General features: G+C 41.4%; 1 protein-coding gene across 1 annotated transcript in view; it reads right to left on the reverse strand.

The window, feature by feature from the left end:
- NAALAD2 (N-acetylated alpha-linked acidic dipeptidase 2) overlaps positions 1-18,650 on the reverse strand; it is a 50,931-nt gene extending 32,281 nt beyond the window's left edge. Inside the window, exons 1-6 of the mRNA XM_004019384.6 lie at positions 18,534-18,650; positions 17,392-17,503; positions 9,178-9,364; positions 7,565-7,666; positions 6,544-6,669; positions 2,465-2,651 (exon numbers count right to left, since the gene is read on the reverse strand). Of these exons, the coding sequence (XP_004019433.3) occupies positions 2,465-2,651; positions 6,544-6,669; positions 7,565-7,666; positions 9,178-9,364; positions 17,392-17,503; positions 18,534-18,615 (796 nt within the window). The 5' untranslated portion in view covers positions 18,616-18,650. The remainder of the gene's footprint in view (positions 1-2,464; positions 2,652-6,543; positions 6,670-7,564; positions 7,667-9,177; positions 9,365-17,391; positions 17,504-18,533) is intronic.
- Between the last annotated feature and the right edge of the window lie 446 nt (positions 18,651-19,096).

The raw sequence follows: 19,096 nt of genomic DNA on the forward strand, positions 1-19,096 counted from the left end.
TTCCATGAAGTCAATGTTACTGCTACCAAAATGAGACAGAGAAACTACAAGAAAGTAAACTGATGGGACAATATCCGTTATTATTAAAGACATTCTTAGCAAAATTTTTAGCACAAATCCAGTAATATACCAATATTACGTAAAAGAATGATACAATGAGGACTTCCCTGGTGGTCCAGGGGTTAAAAATCCACCTGCCAGTGAAGCACCAAGAGTTCAGTGCCTGGCCCAGGAAGATCACACATGCTGCAGCCGTTACAACTGCTGAGCCTGAGTGCCACGACTGCTAAAGCCCGTGTGCCTAGAGTCTGTGCTCCGCAACGAGAAGGCGCTGCAATGTGAAGCTTCTGCACTGCAGCTTGAGAGTAGCCCCCGTCATTGCAACTAGAGAAAGCCTGCACACAGCCATGAAGACTCAGAGTAGTCATAAATAATTTTTTTTTTTTAAAGAATGTTCCATTAGAGTTTATCCCAGGTTGTTTTGGTTTAACACTCAAAAATCAATCTGGGGAATTTCCTGGTAGCCTAGTGGTTAGGATTCTGTCTTTACAAGCATGGCCTGCCTTTAATACCTTATTCGAAAACATCCAACAAGCTGCATGGGGTGCACCCCCCCAAATCAATATGTACAATTAAAGAAAAACATAGATAAGAACAATTTAAGATCATTTCATTAGGTACAGCAAAAGAATCTGACAAAATTCAGTACACATTGCTAGCCAAATGAGATAAATGTGCTAAGATAAAAATTTATAGCACTTTAAGATAGAAGTGAACTTCCTCAATCTGATAAAAAAAAGAATCTATAAAATCTTAAAGAAAAAAAAAAACCACCCTATAGCTAAGATCCTACTTAACAGAGAAAGACAGGGACAGTCTTTGGGGCAGAAACATGGCAAGGATATCTGCTCTAACAACTTTTTACAGCAATGTTCTAGAAGTACCAGATACTACAATAAGGAAATAAAAAGAAAAGGCATCCAAAATAGAAACAAAGAAATAAAACTCTCTTTATGTGCATATGACATGATCACCTATACAAAAGCTGATGGAATCCACAAAAACCTAGCAGAACTAATTACTGATAAGTTTACAGAATACAAAATCAATACACAAGATCAGTATGTTTCCTCTAGAAACAACATTTCCATTTACTAACAACGGCCAAACTGGAAATTGAAATTTAAAATGTAATTTAAAAAAGAATAACACTATGAAATTACTATGGATAAATGTGAAAAAAGATACACATGGCCTGTACAGTGAAACAACAAACGCGCTGAAAATTATGTATACCTAAGTAAATCGAGAGCTGTACCACGTTTATGGGTCAGAAGATCCCATATTTTAAAATATCAATTTTCCCAAAACTGACTTATAGATTTAATTCAACCTCAATCAACTTCCCAGGAGACTTTTTGGTAGAAATTGATAAGCCAGTTCTAAAATTCATATGGGAAGGAACCAGAAGAGCTACCAAAACTTTGAAAAAGAATTGTAACTTGGAGACTTTCATATCGATTAGAATGTAAAGTTAAAAAGATCAACCATACTAAGTGCTGGCAAGGATGCAGCAAATGGAACATTCACACACTGCTGCTAGAATGCAAAATGGTACAACCACTGTGGAAAACAATTTGAAAATCATCTATCATGTTATCCATCCATGCCATTTCAATTCATTTACTCAAAAAAGACAAAAGTATATATATATACATATAAAGACGTGCATACAACTGTTCGTAGCAATTTTATGTGTAATATCTCCAAAACTTAAAGCAATCTAAATTCCCAAGAAAAAGTAAACAAATGAACAAACTGTAGAGTATCCATTCAATGGAATACCATTCAACAACCATGACAGAAAGAACTGAAACATTGACACAGACATCAGCATAGCTGAAGCTCAAAATAATTATACTAGACAGAAGGCAAATCAATGGTTCCTAGGGATTGGCAGGGAGGGAGTGGGGTTGAGAGGAAGGCATCACAAAAAGATGAGATGAAACTTTTCAGGGTAATGGACACGTTCATTATCTTGATTGTGGGTACAGTTACACAAATGTGAAAACCTTTCACATTTTACATATTAAATCACACAATATCATTGATATTTTCAAAAATAAAAATATGTGATCTATAGAAAAATAAAATCATTACACAATTCAGAAACCCTAAGTTCTAGTTTGGTAAGAATAGTATTACTCTGGACATGTGTTCTTCAACCTCTACTAAAGGCAGAAGAGAACTGAACTGTCTGTTCCCTCCTCCACGTCCACACCTCATGGAAACTTAAAGCTGAAATAGTAAAAGGGAAATTTTTTTAAATTCCTAGCAGTAGCAATCCGAAATACAATTGTGCACAATTTTAATGGTATTCTATAGAGGCTTACTTCTACGCCTTCTTTAAGGACAAGTAATATTTTTGCAAAAATGAGTGGGCCATAACAGGCTCATCTATTACCTTTAGCTGGATAACCTGGAGTGAGGGGGTCACCAGCACCATCCAGATTTAACACATTCCCTCTCTGGGCTGCAGTTCCAGGAAGGTTCCACCCTTTGGGATATGGCTGTACCCCAGGAGCAGAGTAGTCAGCGGGATCTGAGTACAAGATGATTCCCTTGGCTCCTGCCAACACGGCATTTTTAACCTGCGGGGGCAATAAGCAATCCATAATGTAGAAATGGCAAAAGACTGACTTACCCATGTAAGATAAAACCAATTTAATAACATAAGGAAACTTGCACACTTTTATTATCAAACTGGTAACAATCAGTTCTTTTTGGCTTGAATACGATTTCTGACTAGGTAGACTTAACAACTCGCATTTATTTAACATAACTCCAAACAAGTTATTACCTTTTCTGTGAAGCATTCCTATTATACCTAAAACTGAAAAATTAATGCCTCTCTTTTCTAAACATCTTCTATATTATGTATATGATTATATTACAAGATGGATCAAAGCATTATAAAATAACTTTTAAACATCTTTCTTCTCTACTACTATTTTTGAGAACAAGGACCTTGTCTAACTCACTTTACCTATCTACCCCTCAGTGTTTGGGCTTCCCAGGTGGCTCAATGATAAAGAATCTGCCTGCAATGGAGGCAACGCACATGTGGGTTCTATTCCTGGGCCGGGAAGATCCCCTGGAGGAGAGCATGGCAACCCACTCCAGTATTCTTGCCTGGAAACTCCCATGGACAGAGAAGATTGCTGGGCTACAGTCCACTGGATCACAAAGAGGTGGACATGACCAAGGCAACTGAGCACGCACACTCTCCAACGGTTAGAACATCATAGACAGATAGAACATCATAGAACATCATAGTTCAGTTCAGTCGCTCAATCATGTCTGACTCTTTGCAACCCCATGAACCGCAGCATGCCAGGCCTCCCTGTCCATCACCAACTCCCGGAGTTCACTCAGACTCACGTCCATCGAGTCAGTGATGCCATCCAACCATCTCATGCTCTGTCATCCCCTTCTCCTCCTGCCCTCAATCTTTCCCAGCATCAGGGTCTTTTCAAATGACTCAGCTCTTCACATCAGGTGGCCAAAATATTGGAGTTTCAGCTTCAACATCAGTACCAATGAACACCCAGGACTGATCTCCTTTAAGATGGACTGTTCAGATCTCCTTGCAGTCCAAGGGACTCTCAAGAGTCTTCTCCAACAACACAGCTCAAAAGCATCAGTTCTTCAGTGCTCAGCTTTCTTTATAGTCCAACTCTCACATCCATACATGACCACTGGAAAAACCATAGCCTTGACTAGACGGACCTTTGTTGGCAAAGTAATGTCTCTGCTTTTCAATATGCTGTCTGGCTTGGTCATAACTTTCCTTCCAAGGAGTAAGCAGCTTTTAATTTCATGGATGCAATCACCATCTGCAGTGATTTTGGAGCCCAGAAAAATAAATTCAGCCACTGTTTCCACTGTTTCTCCATCTATTTGCCATGAAGTGATGGGACTGGATGCCATGATCTGAGTTTTCTGAATGCTGGGTTTTAAGCCAACTTTATGACTCTCCTCTTTCACTTTCATCGAGAGGCTCTTTAGTTCTTCTTCACTTTCTTCCATAAAGGTGGTGTCATCTGCATATCTGAGGTTATTTATATTTCTCTCAGCAATCTTGACTCCAGCTTCTGCTTCCTCCAGACCACAGACTTAAGATGGTGTAAATGTCTGTGGAGCTAAGAAAGCTAATTTAAAATTCTACACAGGTGAAGTCCCTGGTGGTCCAATGGTTAACATTCCATCATCTCACTGCAGAGAGCCGGGGCAGAAGAGAAGAAGAGAAAGAAAAGAAGAAAATCTACCCCGAACTTAGTGTCTGAAACATAGCCCAGTGTTTTTTTAAATATTTTTCTAACAATTCAAACTGACCACAAATAGGAAAATGTATCCTGTAAGATACTGAATTATTGATTACCAGAAGTAGTATAATGAAAGATAGATAACTATTAATCAGCTAAAACACTTCCCAGTATTCAAACAAAGATGAGATAAAGTAATATCTGATAAAACTTTTCTGAAGTACAAATCTATGATGCCCATCAAACTTCTGAAATAATGTACAACTGATCCTTGAATAATGCAGGGTTAATCCAAGAATAATTTAGGCTTGGCCCTCTGTATTCTCCGTTTGTCTGCATCTGTGGTTTTAACCAGCCTTTGACCTTGTAGAAACTGTGTGAATGGGTGCAGAGTTTCCCATTCCTGTTCAACTCTTTGCGACCCTGTGGACTGTAGCCTGCCAAGCTCCTTTGTTGATGGGACTTTTTAGGTAAGAATACTGGAGTTGGTTGCCCTTTTCTACTCCAGGAGATCTTGACCCAGAGACTGAACCCATACCTCCTGTGTGTCTGCTGCATTAGCAGGCCACTGAGCCACCTGGGAAGCCCATGTAGTACCTGTATAATACTATTATTAACTATTGAAAATATCCAGGTACAAGCGGACTCACATAGTTCAAATCTATGTTGTCACAGATTTGAGTCAACTGTACACTATGATTTAGCCATTCAGCTTCTAGGAGTGAATCTATATTATAAAAATCCTCAAACAAATGTTCAAGTACATATGGACAAAGATGCTCACAACATAAATATTTGTAATAGTAACAAATTTAAGACAAGACAAGTGGAATGGTTAAATAAACTGCCTAATAATTCTGTGAAATATTACATAGCCATCTAAAATGATGAGGGAGGAACTTCCCTGATGGTCCAGTGGCCAAGACTCGGAGCTCCCAACGCAGGGAGCCCAGGCGTGATCCCTGGTCAGGGAACTAGATCCCACATGCTGGTTATGAGAGCTCAAGCACCATGACTAGAGATCCCGTGTGCTGCAACTAAAACTCGGTGAAGTGAGTGAAGTCGCTCAGTCGTGTCTGACTCTTTCGACCCCATGGATTGTAGCCTACCAGGCTTCTCTGTCCATGGGATTTTCCAGGCAAGAGTACTGGAGTGGGTTGCCATTTCCTTCTCCAGGGGATCATCCCAACCCAGGGATCGAACCCAGGTCTCCTGCATTGCAAGCAGACACTTTACCCTCTGAGCCACCAGGGAAGCTCAAACTTGGTACAGCCAAACAAATAAAGATATTTACAAAATGAGGTATTTACTTAATAAGCAGTTACAAGAAATTACTCAGTACCAGTAACTATCCTAAGTGCTTGCAAATGTAAGGTTGATAAATCCTACTGTGGATTCTAGGAGATTAATGTTATTATTAGCATTCCTATTTCACGTAAGAAGAAACACTGGCACAGAGAGGTTAAATAACTTGCTCACAGGAAAAGATCTAGAGCACAGGGAATCCGCACCAGACGGGAAGCCAGGTTACACAGATCTAGCACCCTATACTCTTAACCATCTTATTATATAACTCTCAATGTGCTGACCTCTGAGTTATTATTGAGTGAAAAAGTAAATTCATACAATATATAGTATCTAATGCCCTCTTTGTGAAAAAAAAAAAAAAGAAATTACGTAAAATGAGTACATGAAGACTTATATTCATATTTCACAAAATCAGGCCTGAAAAGACCTATTAAGAATTAATTACATCAGGCAATGAATGAATTGAGGAATATATGGATTTTCATTTTTTAGTTTATCTAAAATTTCATCATTTTAATAAAAAAACAACATAGCTTTGGTAATAAAACTAAGAAGAATAGTTTCCCTTTCTAGGTAGGTGAGATAGCAAAAACAATGACAAAAGACAAGCAAACATATAAAACCCCAGGATTTTTCTGTGCAACCATGAAAATAACAAATTTATAAATATATATATATGCCAATTTTGGAGAAGGAAATGGCAACCCACTCAAGTATTCCTGCTTGGAGAATCCCATGGACAGAGGAGCCTGGTGGGCTGCAGTCCATAGGGTTGCACAGAGTCGGACACGACTCAGTGACTAAACCAACCAACAGCAATTTTTGGAAACCATAACGCAAATGATGTAAATCATTTATATTTACTGGTTATATATTATTTTTCCCTTTAGAAAAGCAAATAACAAAGTACTTTGTTTCCTCTGAAGATTCTCCCATATCTGGCAATAACAATCTTTCCAGTGCAGTTGATGTTCATCTCTCTTTCTAGTTTGAAAAAGTCTTCAGTACGAGCGTAGTTCACATATACAAGCTCCCCCTGTTGGAAATAAAAATAAAAACAAACAACAGCAAATATACAAAACACTGCTAAAGAGAAAACCAAAGTAGCTGTTTGCTCCATAATACTGCATCATAATAAAAAGTTATCTTTCTTGTCTTGGGCTTAATAAACAGACCCATGCTAATTCTGGAGAAGTCTTTTAAAATATTTCAGTATCCTGAAAGTTAAAAAAAAAAAAGAGGCAATATGTAAAATGTTTAAACAGTGTTTAAATGTTTGAAGAAATTACTAGTGTACGCTGAGCTATAGGAAATACTATAAATAAAAGTAGCTATGTTATTTCCAACCATGGTATTTATTTCCAACCATGGTATTAAGAACTTCTGTGGTATGATTTATCAATTCAGATCTATAAATCTATAACAAAGTCAGACAATGGACAAAGGAAAAAAGTTTGAAAACTATCTACTGCCCTTACTGAATTAAGACATGGGCAGCAGGTTCTGAGTTATTTCAAAGAATGGCATGCGTTTATCAGGGTCTGATTCTCAAGTATTTCTTTTCTAAAAATTGCTTTTAGGGAGGTTATGTAGAGGAGGGCTTCCCTGGTGGCTCAGAGGTTAAAGTGTCTGCCTCCAACGCGGGAGACCTGGGTTTGATCCCTGGGTCGGGAAGATCCCCTGGAAAAGGAAATGGCAATCCACTCCAGTATTCTTGCCTGGGGAATCCCATGGACAGAGAAGCCTAGTAGGTTACAGCCCACGGGGTTGCAAAGAGTCGGACATGACTGAGGGACTTCACCTTACCTCATGTAGAGGATGGAGTCTCAAAGTATGAATTAACATGCATGATCCACCTAATTTTCTTGGTTTTAGTCCTTTACATAGGTATTTTTATATAAAAGTTGAAAGAACTGAGTGTCTTATTTTACCTCTGGCACGCCCGGGGGTGAAAAGGCATTATAGGGTGGTACAATATTCTTAACATTCTCATATCCATCTGGTGGTGGCTCAACGTATGATGTATTGAAAATCTAGCAAGAATTGAAACACATAAAGTTAGAAACATTTCTGATTGCTATTAAAGAATAATGCATTTTGTGAGCAAAAGGCCTCAATAGATATTTCTTTAAAGATGACATACAGATGGTGAACAGGCACATGAGAAGATGCTCCACACTGCTAAGCAACAGAGAAATGTAAAACAAATGCTAGAAAAGGTGGAGAGAAAAAGGAACCCTCCTGCACCGTTAGTGGGAATGTAAATTGGTACAGCCACTACACAGAACAGTATGGAGGCTCCTTAAAAAAACTAAAAATAGAGCTACTGTATGATCTAGCAAGTTTACTTGTGGGCATATATACAGAAACTACAAAAACTCTGATTTGAAAAGGTACATGCACCGAAATATTTGATACAGCACAATTTACAATAGCTAAGACATGCAAACAAGCCATGTGCCCATTAACAGACAGCTGGTTTAATAAGATTCACGTGCCCATTAACAGACAACTGGTTCACTAAGATTTGATTTACATATACAATGGAATATTACTCAGCCATAAAAGAGTATTAATATTAAATACTGCCATTTCCAAGCAAGAGGGATAGATCCAGAGAATATCATACTAAGTGAAGTAAGTCAGAGACACAAATACATCACTTTTATTTGGAATTTAAAAAATAACATGGATCCATCTATATACAAAAGAGAAAGGTTTACAGACATAGAAAATAACTTATGATTACCAAAGAAGAAAGGGATGTGCTTTCTCAGTCGTGTCCAACTCTGCAACCCCATGGACTGTAGCCTGCCAAGCTCCTCTCTCCATGGGATTCTCCAGATAAGAACACTGGAGTGGGTTGCCATGCCCTCCTCCAGGGAATCTTCCCAACCCAGGGATCAAACCCAGGTCTCCCGCGTTACAAGCAGATTCTTTACCATCTGAGCCACCAGGGAAGTAATGGGGGATGGAATAAAATAGGAGTATAGGATTAACAATTCCAAGGTGGCTCAAGTGGTAAAGAATCTACCTGACAACACAAGAGACTCAGGCAGGAGACACATGTTTGATCCTTGGGTTGGGACGATCCCCTTAAGAATGAAATGGCGACCTACTCCAATATTCTGGGGCTTCCCAGGTGGTGCTAGTGGTGAAGAACCTGCCTGCCAAGGCAGGAGACATAAGAGACTTGGGTTCGATCCCTGGGTCGGGGAGATCCCCTGAAGGAGGAAATGGCAACCCACTCCAGTGTTCTTGCCTGGAGAATCCCATGGCCAGAGCATCCTGCCAGAGTATGATCCATCGGGTCAGAAAGAGTCAGACACAGCTGAACCAACTTAGCATGCACTACAGGATTAACAGATACACTAACAGATACATTAACAAGTAGGGAAGTAATGAAGATTTACTGTGTAACACAGGGAACAATATTCAATTACTTATAATAATCTATAATGGGAAATAATCTGAAAAAAATTGACATAAAACGGAATTGCTTGGCTGTACACCTGAAGCTAATACAATATTGTAAATCAGTCACCTCAATTCCTTGTTCATCTATGACTGATATGTAGTTGGCATTTGTCTCATTAGGGTAAGACAGGAGAACATCATAGTGGACCAACTCGGCTGAATCCAGTCCAAATTTCTTCCACTGGTTTTGGATTTTCTTGGCAAGCAATAAATTTTGTTCTGTTCCTGCCAGATGAGGTAGCTTTGTAAATGAACTGAAATGAAAATAAAATTAAAGTGGGATTCAAAGACTACATTCAGAAAATGTCCTAAGAACTCTTTTAGATGTGTAACTCATATTTTAGACATTAAGCATCATATCTACAACCAAGATATGAAAAACACAGCTAGGGATTCCTAGATATGCCAGTTTTTAAACATTTGTATGTAACTGCAGTTTTCACATTGTGCTTGTAGGGAATATGCTATGCACAGGCCTGTACTATAACTAACAGGTCTTCTTTGAAAAATTAAGAATGACTTTCTCATCACCCCCAGGTGAAGGGCTGGGAGCAGTAAAAAGTACAACATGGAAAGACATCTTGAAAACAAGATGCTGAAGTACTGATGTGACTGATTTAAAACCAGTAACCAAAGCCTTGAGGGGGTTGCTGAGAAAGGGCGTCACTAGCTGAAGGGCTAAACAGAAGCATAAAAGGCCTGAAGCTTTGACATCTGAGACTAAAGTACAGATATCTCGAGAGCACAAACAAGGAAAGAGAAGTTAACAATAAAAGGCCTGCAAGGATTAGGATCTGGGCTTTTGCCTGAGAATGGCATCAGCCCCCTGATCCCCACTTCATTTCTGAGTCTTCTTTTTCCTTATTCTTCTGTGGCTCCGCTCCCTCGGGTCTGTTCATTGTTGAGCTGGTCCCGACAGTGCTTCCTCAGAAAAGAACACATCCCGTGCTGAACACAGTCAGCAGGGATTCGGGGACGAGCAAACACGATGGAAGGATGGCACATCCCTATGCCACCGGTGCTAACTTCTTGATGCTTATCAGGAAGTGAAGATATTCTCAAACTAAGATCATCGTGTTTGCCAGACACCAGTCGGGCAGGTGTGCTAGCATGCACTTTTGGTGCTGTTTTCACCCTACTGTACACAGTAGTTTATTTATCCCATTGAAGTTCAAGTTCATGCACCTTTATGTTTCTATTTCCAAATGCTCAGTACTTGCCTGTTATCCAGGAATTACATAATTCAGATTTGCTGAACTAACTTTAGGCAATGATCTCTTGGTTCTGAGTCTAAATGATTCGCAACAGTTAAGTAACCTCACAAGCATAGTTTCAAATGAAATTCGCTTTGCTTGAGGTAAATATTTTAAAAGTTTCCCAAACCCCCTCCCTCCGTAAGTAGAGCAATTATACTTCTATACACTGGTGTTTTAGTCAATCACAGAACAACCAAAAAAGGCAGACAGTAAAACAAAATCAGTACTTACTGAAAACTTACTATATGCTAGTAACCTGATGAGGTATTCCACATGGGCTTTCTGATTTAATCCTAACCACCCTTTTTCCACTGTCTGCATTTTGCAAATACGGAAACAGAGAACAGTTAAATAAGTTGCTTATAATTTAATAGGGCTTTCCTCATAGCTGAGTCGGTAAAGAATCTGCCTACAATGCAGGAGACCTGGGTTTGATTCCTGGGTCCGGAAGATCCGTTGCGGAATTAAATCATTCATCTGATCATACTGATCAACTGCTTAAAATCCTTCTATGGCTTCTTATATTGTGAATTATAAAGTTCACATTGGACCCTTTTTTTCATCTGATCCACTTTCCAGTGGATCACTTTCCACTTTCTCACCACTCACCTTATAAACTTCTTCACTCTCATCATTTAATATGCTAATTGGTCTCCTAAAACCACCACACATTTTAGCCTTTGCACAAGATCTTCTCTTAGACAAAAGTATCATCCTACTTACGTAAATATCCCTGCACACCACTCCTGGTCATTTACCTTCCCCGCGTGTAAGCTATTAACTATTCTTTATGATACTTCAATCATTTTCTTTTCTGTGAAGCTTTCCACATCTATTATCATTAAATCAAAGCTGCAAGTTACTGATATTTATACATACAATATTTGTGGGGGAGGGGGGAAGTATCGGGACTTACCTTGTGGTCCGGTGATTAATAATCCACCTTCCCACACATGCATTTTGACTTAAAGCATTCCTGATAGGAAGCCTCAAAGGGCCAAACCAGTTGCTGACAACCCAAAACAAAGGTCTTGAATAGAGAGACCCATGAAGGGAAAGTGAAGAAAAATAAAAAGAATCCGCTTTGCAATGCAATAATGCCAGTTTGATCCCTGGTCAGGGAACTAAGATCCCACGTGCCATGGGGCAACTAAGCCCACACACCACAACTAAAGAAGCTCCCATGATGCGGAAAGAGCCTGTGGGCTGCGACTGAGACCCGATGCAATCAAACAAAATAAACTAACTTTTTTAAAGAAGTATTAATGTGTTTTTAGACAGAAGTTTTTGCATGCACAAGAAAACCACCGGGGCTGGGGGATATTTAAAATTTTACTGCCTATAATTCACTATTGTTTTATTTCCTTTAGTGAATAAATAATATTCTTACAATTGAGGGGGGGTAAGGTAAGTATATTCCCTTCATTTAAGGCGAAGTATTAATCATTAAGGTTTGCCTCCCCCCTTTTCATCAACCCACTGAAATGAAAGAAGTGCAAAAAAAAAAAAAAGCATCAGGGAACAACTTTACTGAATTTCTCCTTTTGGTCCCAAAACGAGCATTGCAGCTCCACACACATCATATATACATGTTACAGTGTTCAGGAGGTTATTTCCTCTTTTGTGTTTCTTTTAACAGAGGAAAACTTTGTAGTGGATCTCAACTAAATTTTTCTCCTGTTTTATCAGTCATAATACGGTCCTATGCACACATATGGGTGCTTGCTCAGTCGCGTCCAACTCTTTGCAAGCTGGTGGACTGCAGCCCACCAGGTTCCTCTGACCATGGCATTTTCCAAGCAAGAACACTGGAGTGGGTTGCTATTTCCTCCTCCAGAGGATCTTCCTGACCCAGAGATTGAACCCGCTTCCCTTGTGTCTCCTGCATTGGCAGGTGGATCTACTGAGTGCATCCCTAGGGCTTTCCTGTTTGCTCAGATAGTAAAGAATCCACCTGCAATGCAGGAGACCGGGGTTCGATCCCTGGATTGCGAAGCTCCCCAGGGGAAGGAAATGGCAACCCACTCCAGTATTCTTGCTTGGAGAATTTCATGAACAAAGGAGCCTAGCAGGGACTGGACCACAGTCCATGAGGTCACAAAGAACTGGACACGACTGAGCAACTAACACAGTACATCCCTACAATGAATGAAGAGATTAAAAGACTTCCTAATTGGCTCACAAATTCAATGCAATTTTAATCAAAGTTCCAACACGCATTTTTTTCTTTGGTAAGAATTGAGAAGTTGATTTTAAAACTTATTTGAAAATGAAAATAAAATAGTCAAAGCAATTTTTAAAAAGCAAAATATGTAGGATTAACTCTATCTCATTTTACTCAACTTACTATTAAGCTATACCAAGCAAGACAACATGGTACTGAGATTAATAGATCAACAGAAGAAAATATTTTGCTGACAAAGGCCCATATAGTCCAAGCTGTGGTTTTTGCAGTCATGTACCAACGTGAGAGCTGGACCATAAAGAAGGCTAAACAATGAAGAATTGATGCTTTCAGACTGTGGTGCTGGAGAAGGCTCTCGAGAGGCCCTTGGACAGCAAGACCAAAGGAAATCTTAAAGGAAATCAACCCTGAATATCCACTGGAAGGACTGATGCTGAAGCTGAAGCTCCAATATTCTGGCCACCTAATGCAAAGAGCTGACTTATTGGAAAAGACCTGGTGCTGGAAAATATTGAAGGCGGGAGAAGCCCGCGGGACAGAGGATAAAATGGTTGGATGGCATCATCGACTCAATAGACACAAGTCTGAGCAAACTCCAGGAGACAGTGAAGGGCAGGGAAGCGTGGTGTGCTGTAGTACATGGGGCTGAAAAGAGTCAGACATAGCTGAGTGGCACAACAACAGAAGACACTATAACATCCAGAAACAAGCCATTATGGGCAAGTGACTTTAGTCAAAGATATCAAAGCTATTCAAAAGGGAAAGGAAAGTCTTTTAAACAAATCTTGTAGGAATAATTACATATTTGTATTTAGAAAATTATCAACTAATATCATACTACACATAAAAATTGCCTTGAAGTGGACCACTGACCTAAATATGCAGGCTACAATCATAGAACTTCAAAAATAATCTTCACAACTTCTCATAGGCTAGATTACATAGAACACAAAAGTATGAAACATAAGACAAAAATTGTTCAACTGGACTTTATCAAAATCTAAAATCACTGCCCTATATAAACTCCACTACATCGAAAAAGCAACAGAGTTCCAGAAAAACATCTATTTCTGCTTTATTGACTATGCCAAAGCCTTTGACTGTGTGGATCACAATAAATTGTGGAAAATTCTGAAAGAGATGGGAATACCAAACACCTGACCTGCCTCTTGAGAAACCTGTATGCAGGGCAGGAAGCAACAGTTAGAACTGGACATGGAACAACAGACTGGTTCCAAATAGGAAAAAGAGTACGTCAAGGCTGTATATTGTCACCCTGCCTATTTAACTTATATGCAGAGTACATCATGAGAAATGCTGGGCTGGAGGAAGCACAAGCTGGAATCAAGATTGCCGGGAGAAATATCAGTAACCTCAGATATGCAGATGACACCACCCTTATGGCAGAAAGTGAAGAAGAACTAAAGAGCCTCTGGATGAAAGTGAAAGAAGAGAGTGAAAAAGTTGGCTTAAAGCTCAACATTCGGAAAACTAATATCATGGCACCCAGTCCCATCACTTCATGGCAGATAGATAGGGAAACAGAGGAAACAGTGGCTGACTTTATTTTTGGGGGCTCCAAAATCACTGCAGATGGTGATTGCAGCCATGAAATTAAAAGATGCTTACTCCTTGGAAGGAAAGTTATGAACAACATAGATAGCCTATTCAAAAGCAGAGACATTACCTTGCCAACAAAGGTCCGTCTAGTCAAGGCTATGGTTTTTCCAGTAGTCATGTATGGATGTGAGAGTTGGACTGTGAAGGAAGCTGAGCTCTGAATAATTGATGCTTTTGAACTGTGGTGTTGGAGAAGACTCTTGAGAGTCCCTTGGACTGCAAGGAGATCCAACCAGTCCATTCTAAAGGAGATAAGTCCTGGGTGTTCATTGGAAGGACTGATGCTGAAGCTGAAACTCCAGTACTTTGGCCACCTGATACAAAGAGTTGACTCATTGGAAAAGACCCTGATGCTGGGAGGGAGTGGGTGCAGGAGGAGAAGGGGACGACAGAGGATGAGATGGCTGGATGGTATCACTGACTCGATGGACACGAGTTTGAGTAGACTCTGGGGGTTGTTGATGGACAGGGAGGCCTGGCATGCAGCAGTCCATAGAGTGCAAAGTGTCGGACACGACTGAGCAACTGAACTGGACTGATCCATACAACAGAATAATACTCAGCAATAAAAAGCAATGTACTCCACAGACACAATCAACAACCTGGCTGAATTCCAAAATCATTGATTATGCTGAGTGAAAGACACAACAGAGCACATACTGTATGATTCTATCTATATAAAATATTAGAAAGTAAAAAGGAATCCATAGAGAGTGAAGGAGGAATAAACCCCAAAGCCTTGATATAATTTTTCTGTCTCTTGATTGAGGAGGAGGTTGGCTGAGTGTATTATACATATGTCAATACTCTCACATTATAAGCTTTATATGGATGCAGTATATTTTATGGAAATTCAGCTCAGTTTAGTTTAGTCGCTCAGTCATGTCCAACTCTTTGCAACCCCATGGATCACAACATGCCAGGCCTCCCTGTCCATCATCAACTCCTGGTGTTTGCCCAAACTCATGTCCATTGAGTCGGTGAGGCCATCCAACCATCTCATCCTCTGTCATCCCCTTCTTCTCCTGCCCTCAGTCTTTTGCAGCATGAGTCTTTTCAAATGAGTCAGCTCTTCCCATTAGGTGGCCAAAGTACTCGAGTTTCAGCTTCAGCATCAGTCCTTCCAATGAATATTTAGTACTGATTTCCTTTAGGAGGGACTCGTTGGATCTCCTTGCAGTCCAAGGGACTCTCAAGAGTCTTCTCCAACACCACAGTTCAAAAGCATCAATTCTTCAGCGCTCAGCTTTCTTTACAGTCCAACTCTCACATCCATACATGACCACTGGAAAAACCATAGCCTTGACTAGATGGACCTTTGTAGGCAAAGTAATGTCTCTGCTTTTTAATATGCTGTCTAGCTTGGTCATCACTTTCCTTCCAAGGAGTAAGCGTCTTTTAATTTCATGGCTGCAGTCACCATCTGCGGTGATTTTGGAGGCCCCCCCAAATAAAGTCAGCCACTGTTTCAACTATTTGCCAACTGTTTCCCATCTATTTGCCAAGAAGTGATGGGACCGGATGCCATGATCTTAGTTTTTTGAATGTTGAGCTTTAAGCCAACTTTTTCACTCTTTTGTCTCAGTTTCATCAAGAGGCTTTTTAGTTCCTCTTCACTTTCTGCCATAAGGGTGGTGTCATCTGCATATCTGAGGTTATTGGTATTTCTCCTGGCAATCTTGATTCCAGCTTGTGTTTCATCCAGCCCAGCATTTCTCCTGTTGTACTCTACACATAAGTTAAATAAGCAGGGTGATAATATACAGCCTTTACATACTTCTTTTCCTATTATGGAATCAGTCTGTTGTGCCATTTCCAGTTCTAACTGTTACTTCCTGGCCTGCATACAGATTTCTCAAGAGGCAGGTCAGGTGGTCTGGTATTCCCATCTCTTTCGGAATTCTCCACAGTTTACTGTGATCCACACAGTCAAAGGCCTTGGCGTAGTCAATAAAACAGAAATGGATGTTTTTCTGGAACTCTCTTGCTTTTTTGATGATCCATCGGATGTTAGCAATTTGATCTCTGGTTCCTCTGCCTTTTCTAAAGTTAGCTTGAACATCTGGAAGTTCACAGTTCACGTATTACTGAAGCCTGGCTTGGAGAATTTTGAGCATTACTTTACTAGCATGTGAGATGAGTGTATTTGTGCAGTAGTTTGAACATTCTTTGGCATTGCCTTTTTTAGGATTGGAATGAAAACGGACGTTTTCCAGTCCCGTGGTTACTGCTGAGTTTTCTAAATTTGCTGGCATATTGAGTGCAGCACTTTCACAGCGTCATCTTTTAGTATTTGAAATAGCTCAACTGTAATTCCATCACCTCCACTAGCTTTGTAGTGATGCTTCCTAACGCCCACTTGACTTCACATCCCGGGATGTCTGGCTCCAGGTGAGTGATCGCACTATCGTGATTATCTGGGTCGTGAAGATGTTTTTTGTACAGTTCTTCTGTGTATTCTTGCCATCTCTTCTTAATATCTTCTGCTTCTGTTAGGTCCATACCATTTCTGTCCTTTATCGGGCCCATCTTTGCATGAAATGTTCCCTTGGTTTCTAATTTTCTTACACCTCAATAAAACTGTTTTGTTTTTTTTTTCTTTAATGAAATAAATGTCACAATAGCTGTCTTCAAGAACTTCATGATCACTCCCCTGAATGTCATTCTTTTTCTTGCTAAGACACTGGGGGTTTGCACTGATCCTTTTGCTTTCAATCTGTCCTCTTCATGTTCCTTAATATTGTAGATGGGACAAAGGTTTAATTTGTGGTGAGCGGAATCTGAAACTTTAATCTCTTTCTCTCTGAATCAAAGTTTACCACCATCTGAGTCTTCCTGATAGAATGCGACATTTAAATAAATTCCTTGATTAAACCCAGGCCTGGGGAACAGAGAGTAACATTCAGCTGCCCTCCAAAGTACATGAAGTTGGAACATCTCTTAATAAAGAAACCAAAGACTTTTTTTACACATGAGGTCAGGGAAGAAAGATTTCTGCAACATTCAAATAGATTTTACTCTAAGAGTGGTATGCTGCTGCTGCTGCTGCGTCACTTCAGTCATGTCCGACTCTGTGCGACCCCATAGATGGCAGCCCACCAGGTTCCCCACTCCCTGGGATTCTCCAGGCAAGAACACTGGAGTGGTATAAAGGGACATTTAAACTACCAGGAATTAATATGATATTATTTTTAAGATCAATTATTCAAAACCAACTTACCGAAGAAATGATTTTATATTATCAGCTTTCATCTCAGATATCAGTTTCCACCTTAAATTCTGGTGACTGTCTGCTGAAGTGGCCGTATCTTTGAGGGGCTTACTAAGCCAACCTGTGTGGGGTGGGGGTGGGGGACAGATACAGAGACATATGCATATTACATACACAATAAGTGCTTTTGACTTTTATAAAAACTAAAAGTCCCCCCACCCCAAAATTCAAAAAACAACAGCAACAACAATTCAAACTAAATGCAGAAAACCTTCAAATTCCACTGTGTAATTCTGAGTTGGTTAAAGGAGTTTTAGATGAGAATCTTGTCATTTTCCCCGTGTTATGTATTAGAGCCGGGGCCTCTCTCTTTCTTGTTCTCCCACGGAGGTCTGCTTCACAACTCAGCGGCCAACACACGGGGAGGATTCCCCAGAGATTTTTACAATAAATGAGCACAGAAGGGCAGTTACAAGTTTCAGCTCTTGGAAACGAAACAATCTCTTTGACCCCTGCGAATAATGGCAACTTTAAATTTTCTTTACAACGGCTCTTAACAGTACCCTGAGTGAGTGAAAGGTGCTCAGTCGTGTCTGACTCTTTGCGACCGCATAGACTGTCCAGTCCATGGAGTTCTCCAGGCCAGAATCCTGGAGTGGGTAGCCGTTCCCTTCTCCAGGGGATCTTCCCAACCCAGGGATCGAACCCAGGTCTCCCACACTGCAGGTGGATTCCTTACCGTCTGAGCCAACAGAGAAGCCCAAGAATCCTGGTGAGGGTAGCCTATCCCTTCTCCAGTAAATCTTCCCAACCCAGGGATGGAACCGGGGTCTCCTGCATTGCAGGCGGATTCTTGACCAGCTGAGCCACCAGGGAAGCCAAAGAATACTGGAGTGGGTAGCTTATCCCTTCTCCAGCGGATCTTCGCGACCCAGGAATCGAATGGGGTCTCCTGAATTGTAGGCGGATTCTTGACCAGCTGAGCCACCAGGGAAGCCCCGAGCTCGGCATGCCAGAAGGCATCGTGTTCGGCTTCCAGTCGGGCTGGGACGCGGCGCCGCGGCCGTCCCCGCAGGCTGTGGGGCTTCTCTCCACGCAGGCCGCAGGGTGGAGGGGCGCCTGGCGCCCGGGGCAGGGGTCGGCACACTTACCCACTGTAAATCCAGCCAGGAAGGACGCCAGCGCCGCGGCCAGGAATATCCACAGGTACTGTCGGCGCCCGGACGGAGCCATGACTTCCTCGGGCCGCAGCGGGAGGCGCTGGCCGCGGGGGCGCGCCGCGGGAGCGCGGGCGAGCCGGGGGCGCGCGGCCAGGCGCGCGCGGGCCCCCCAGGCGGCCGCCCAGCGCGGGCCCCGCCCGCCTCCGCGCGGCTCCGAAGGCCGAGGGACGCCGGCCCCGAGCTGCCGGTCCCTGCGGTCACCCGGGGGCCTCGACGGGGCAGAGGTGACCCTGCGGGGGGAGGAGACATGCTTCTTGGTGGCAGGCTCCGTCCACTCTCTCCACCCCGGGCAAAGTCTGCGTTCGCGGGGAGGCCGCTGAAAAATGCCCCTAAGAAACTCTGCTTACCAACTTCTTTCCAGGAACTGCCGAATTTCCGAATTTCGGTTGTCAAATATATTTAACCACAGCTCTGTCTTCCCTGTTGATTACCCCCTGACGAAATCTAATTTCTAACTGCTCACGCTTGGGAAGCATCTCTGGTTCTGCCTGCTC

This window comes from Ovis aries, chromosome 21 (genome assembly GCF_016772045.2).
Source record: "Ovis aries strain OAR_USU_Benz2616 breed Rambouillet chromosome 21, ARS-UI_Ramb_v3.0, whole genome shotgun sequence".
NCBI classification, from domain to species: Eukaryota; Metazoa; Chordata; class Mammalia; order Artiodactyla; family Bovidae; genus Ovis; species Ovis aries.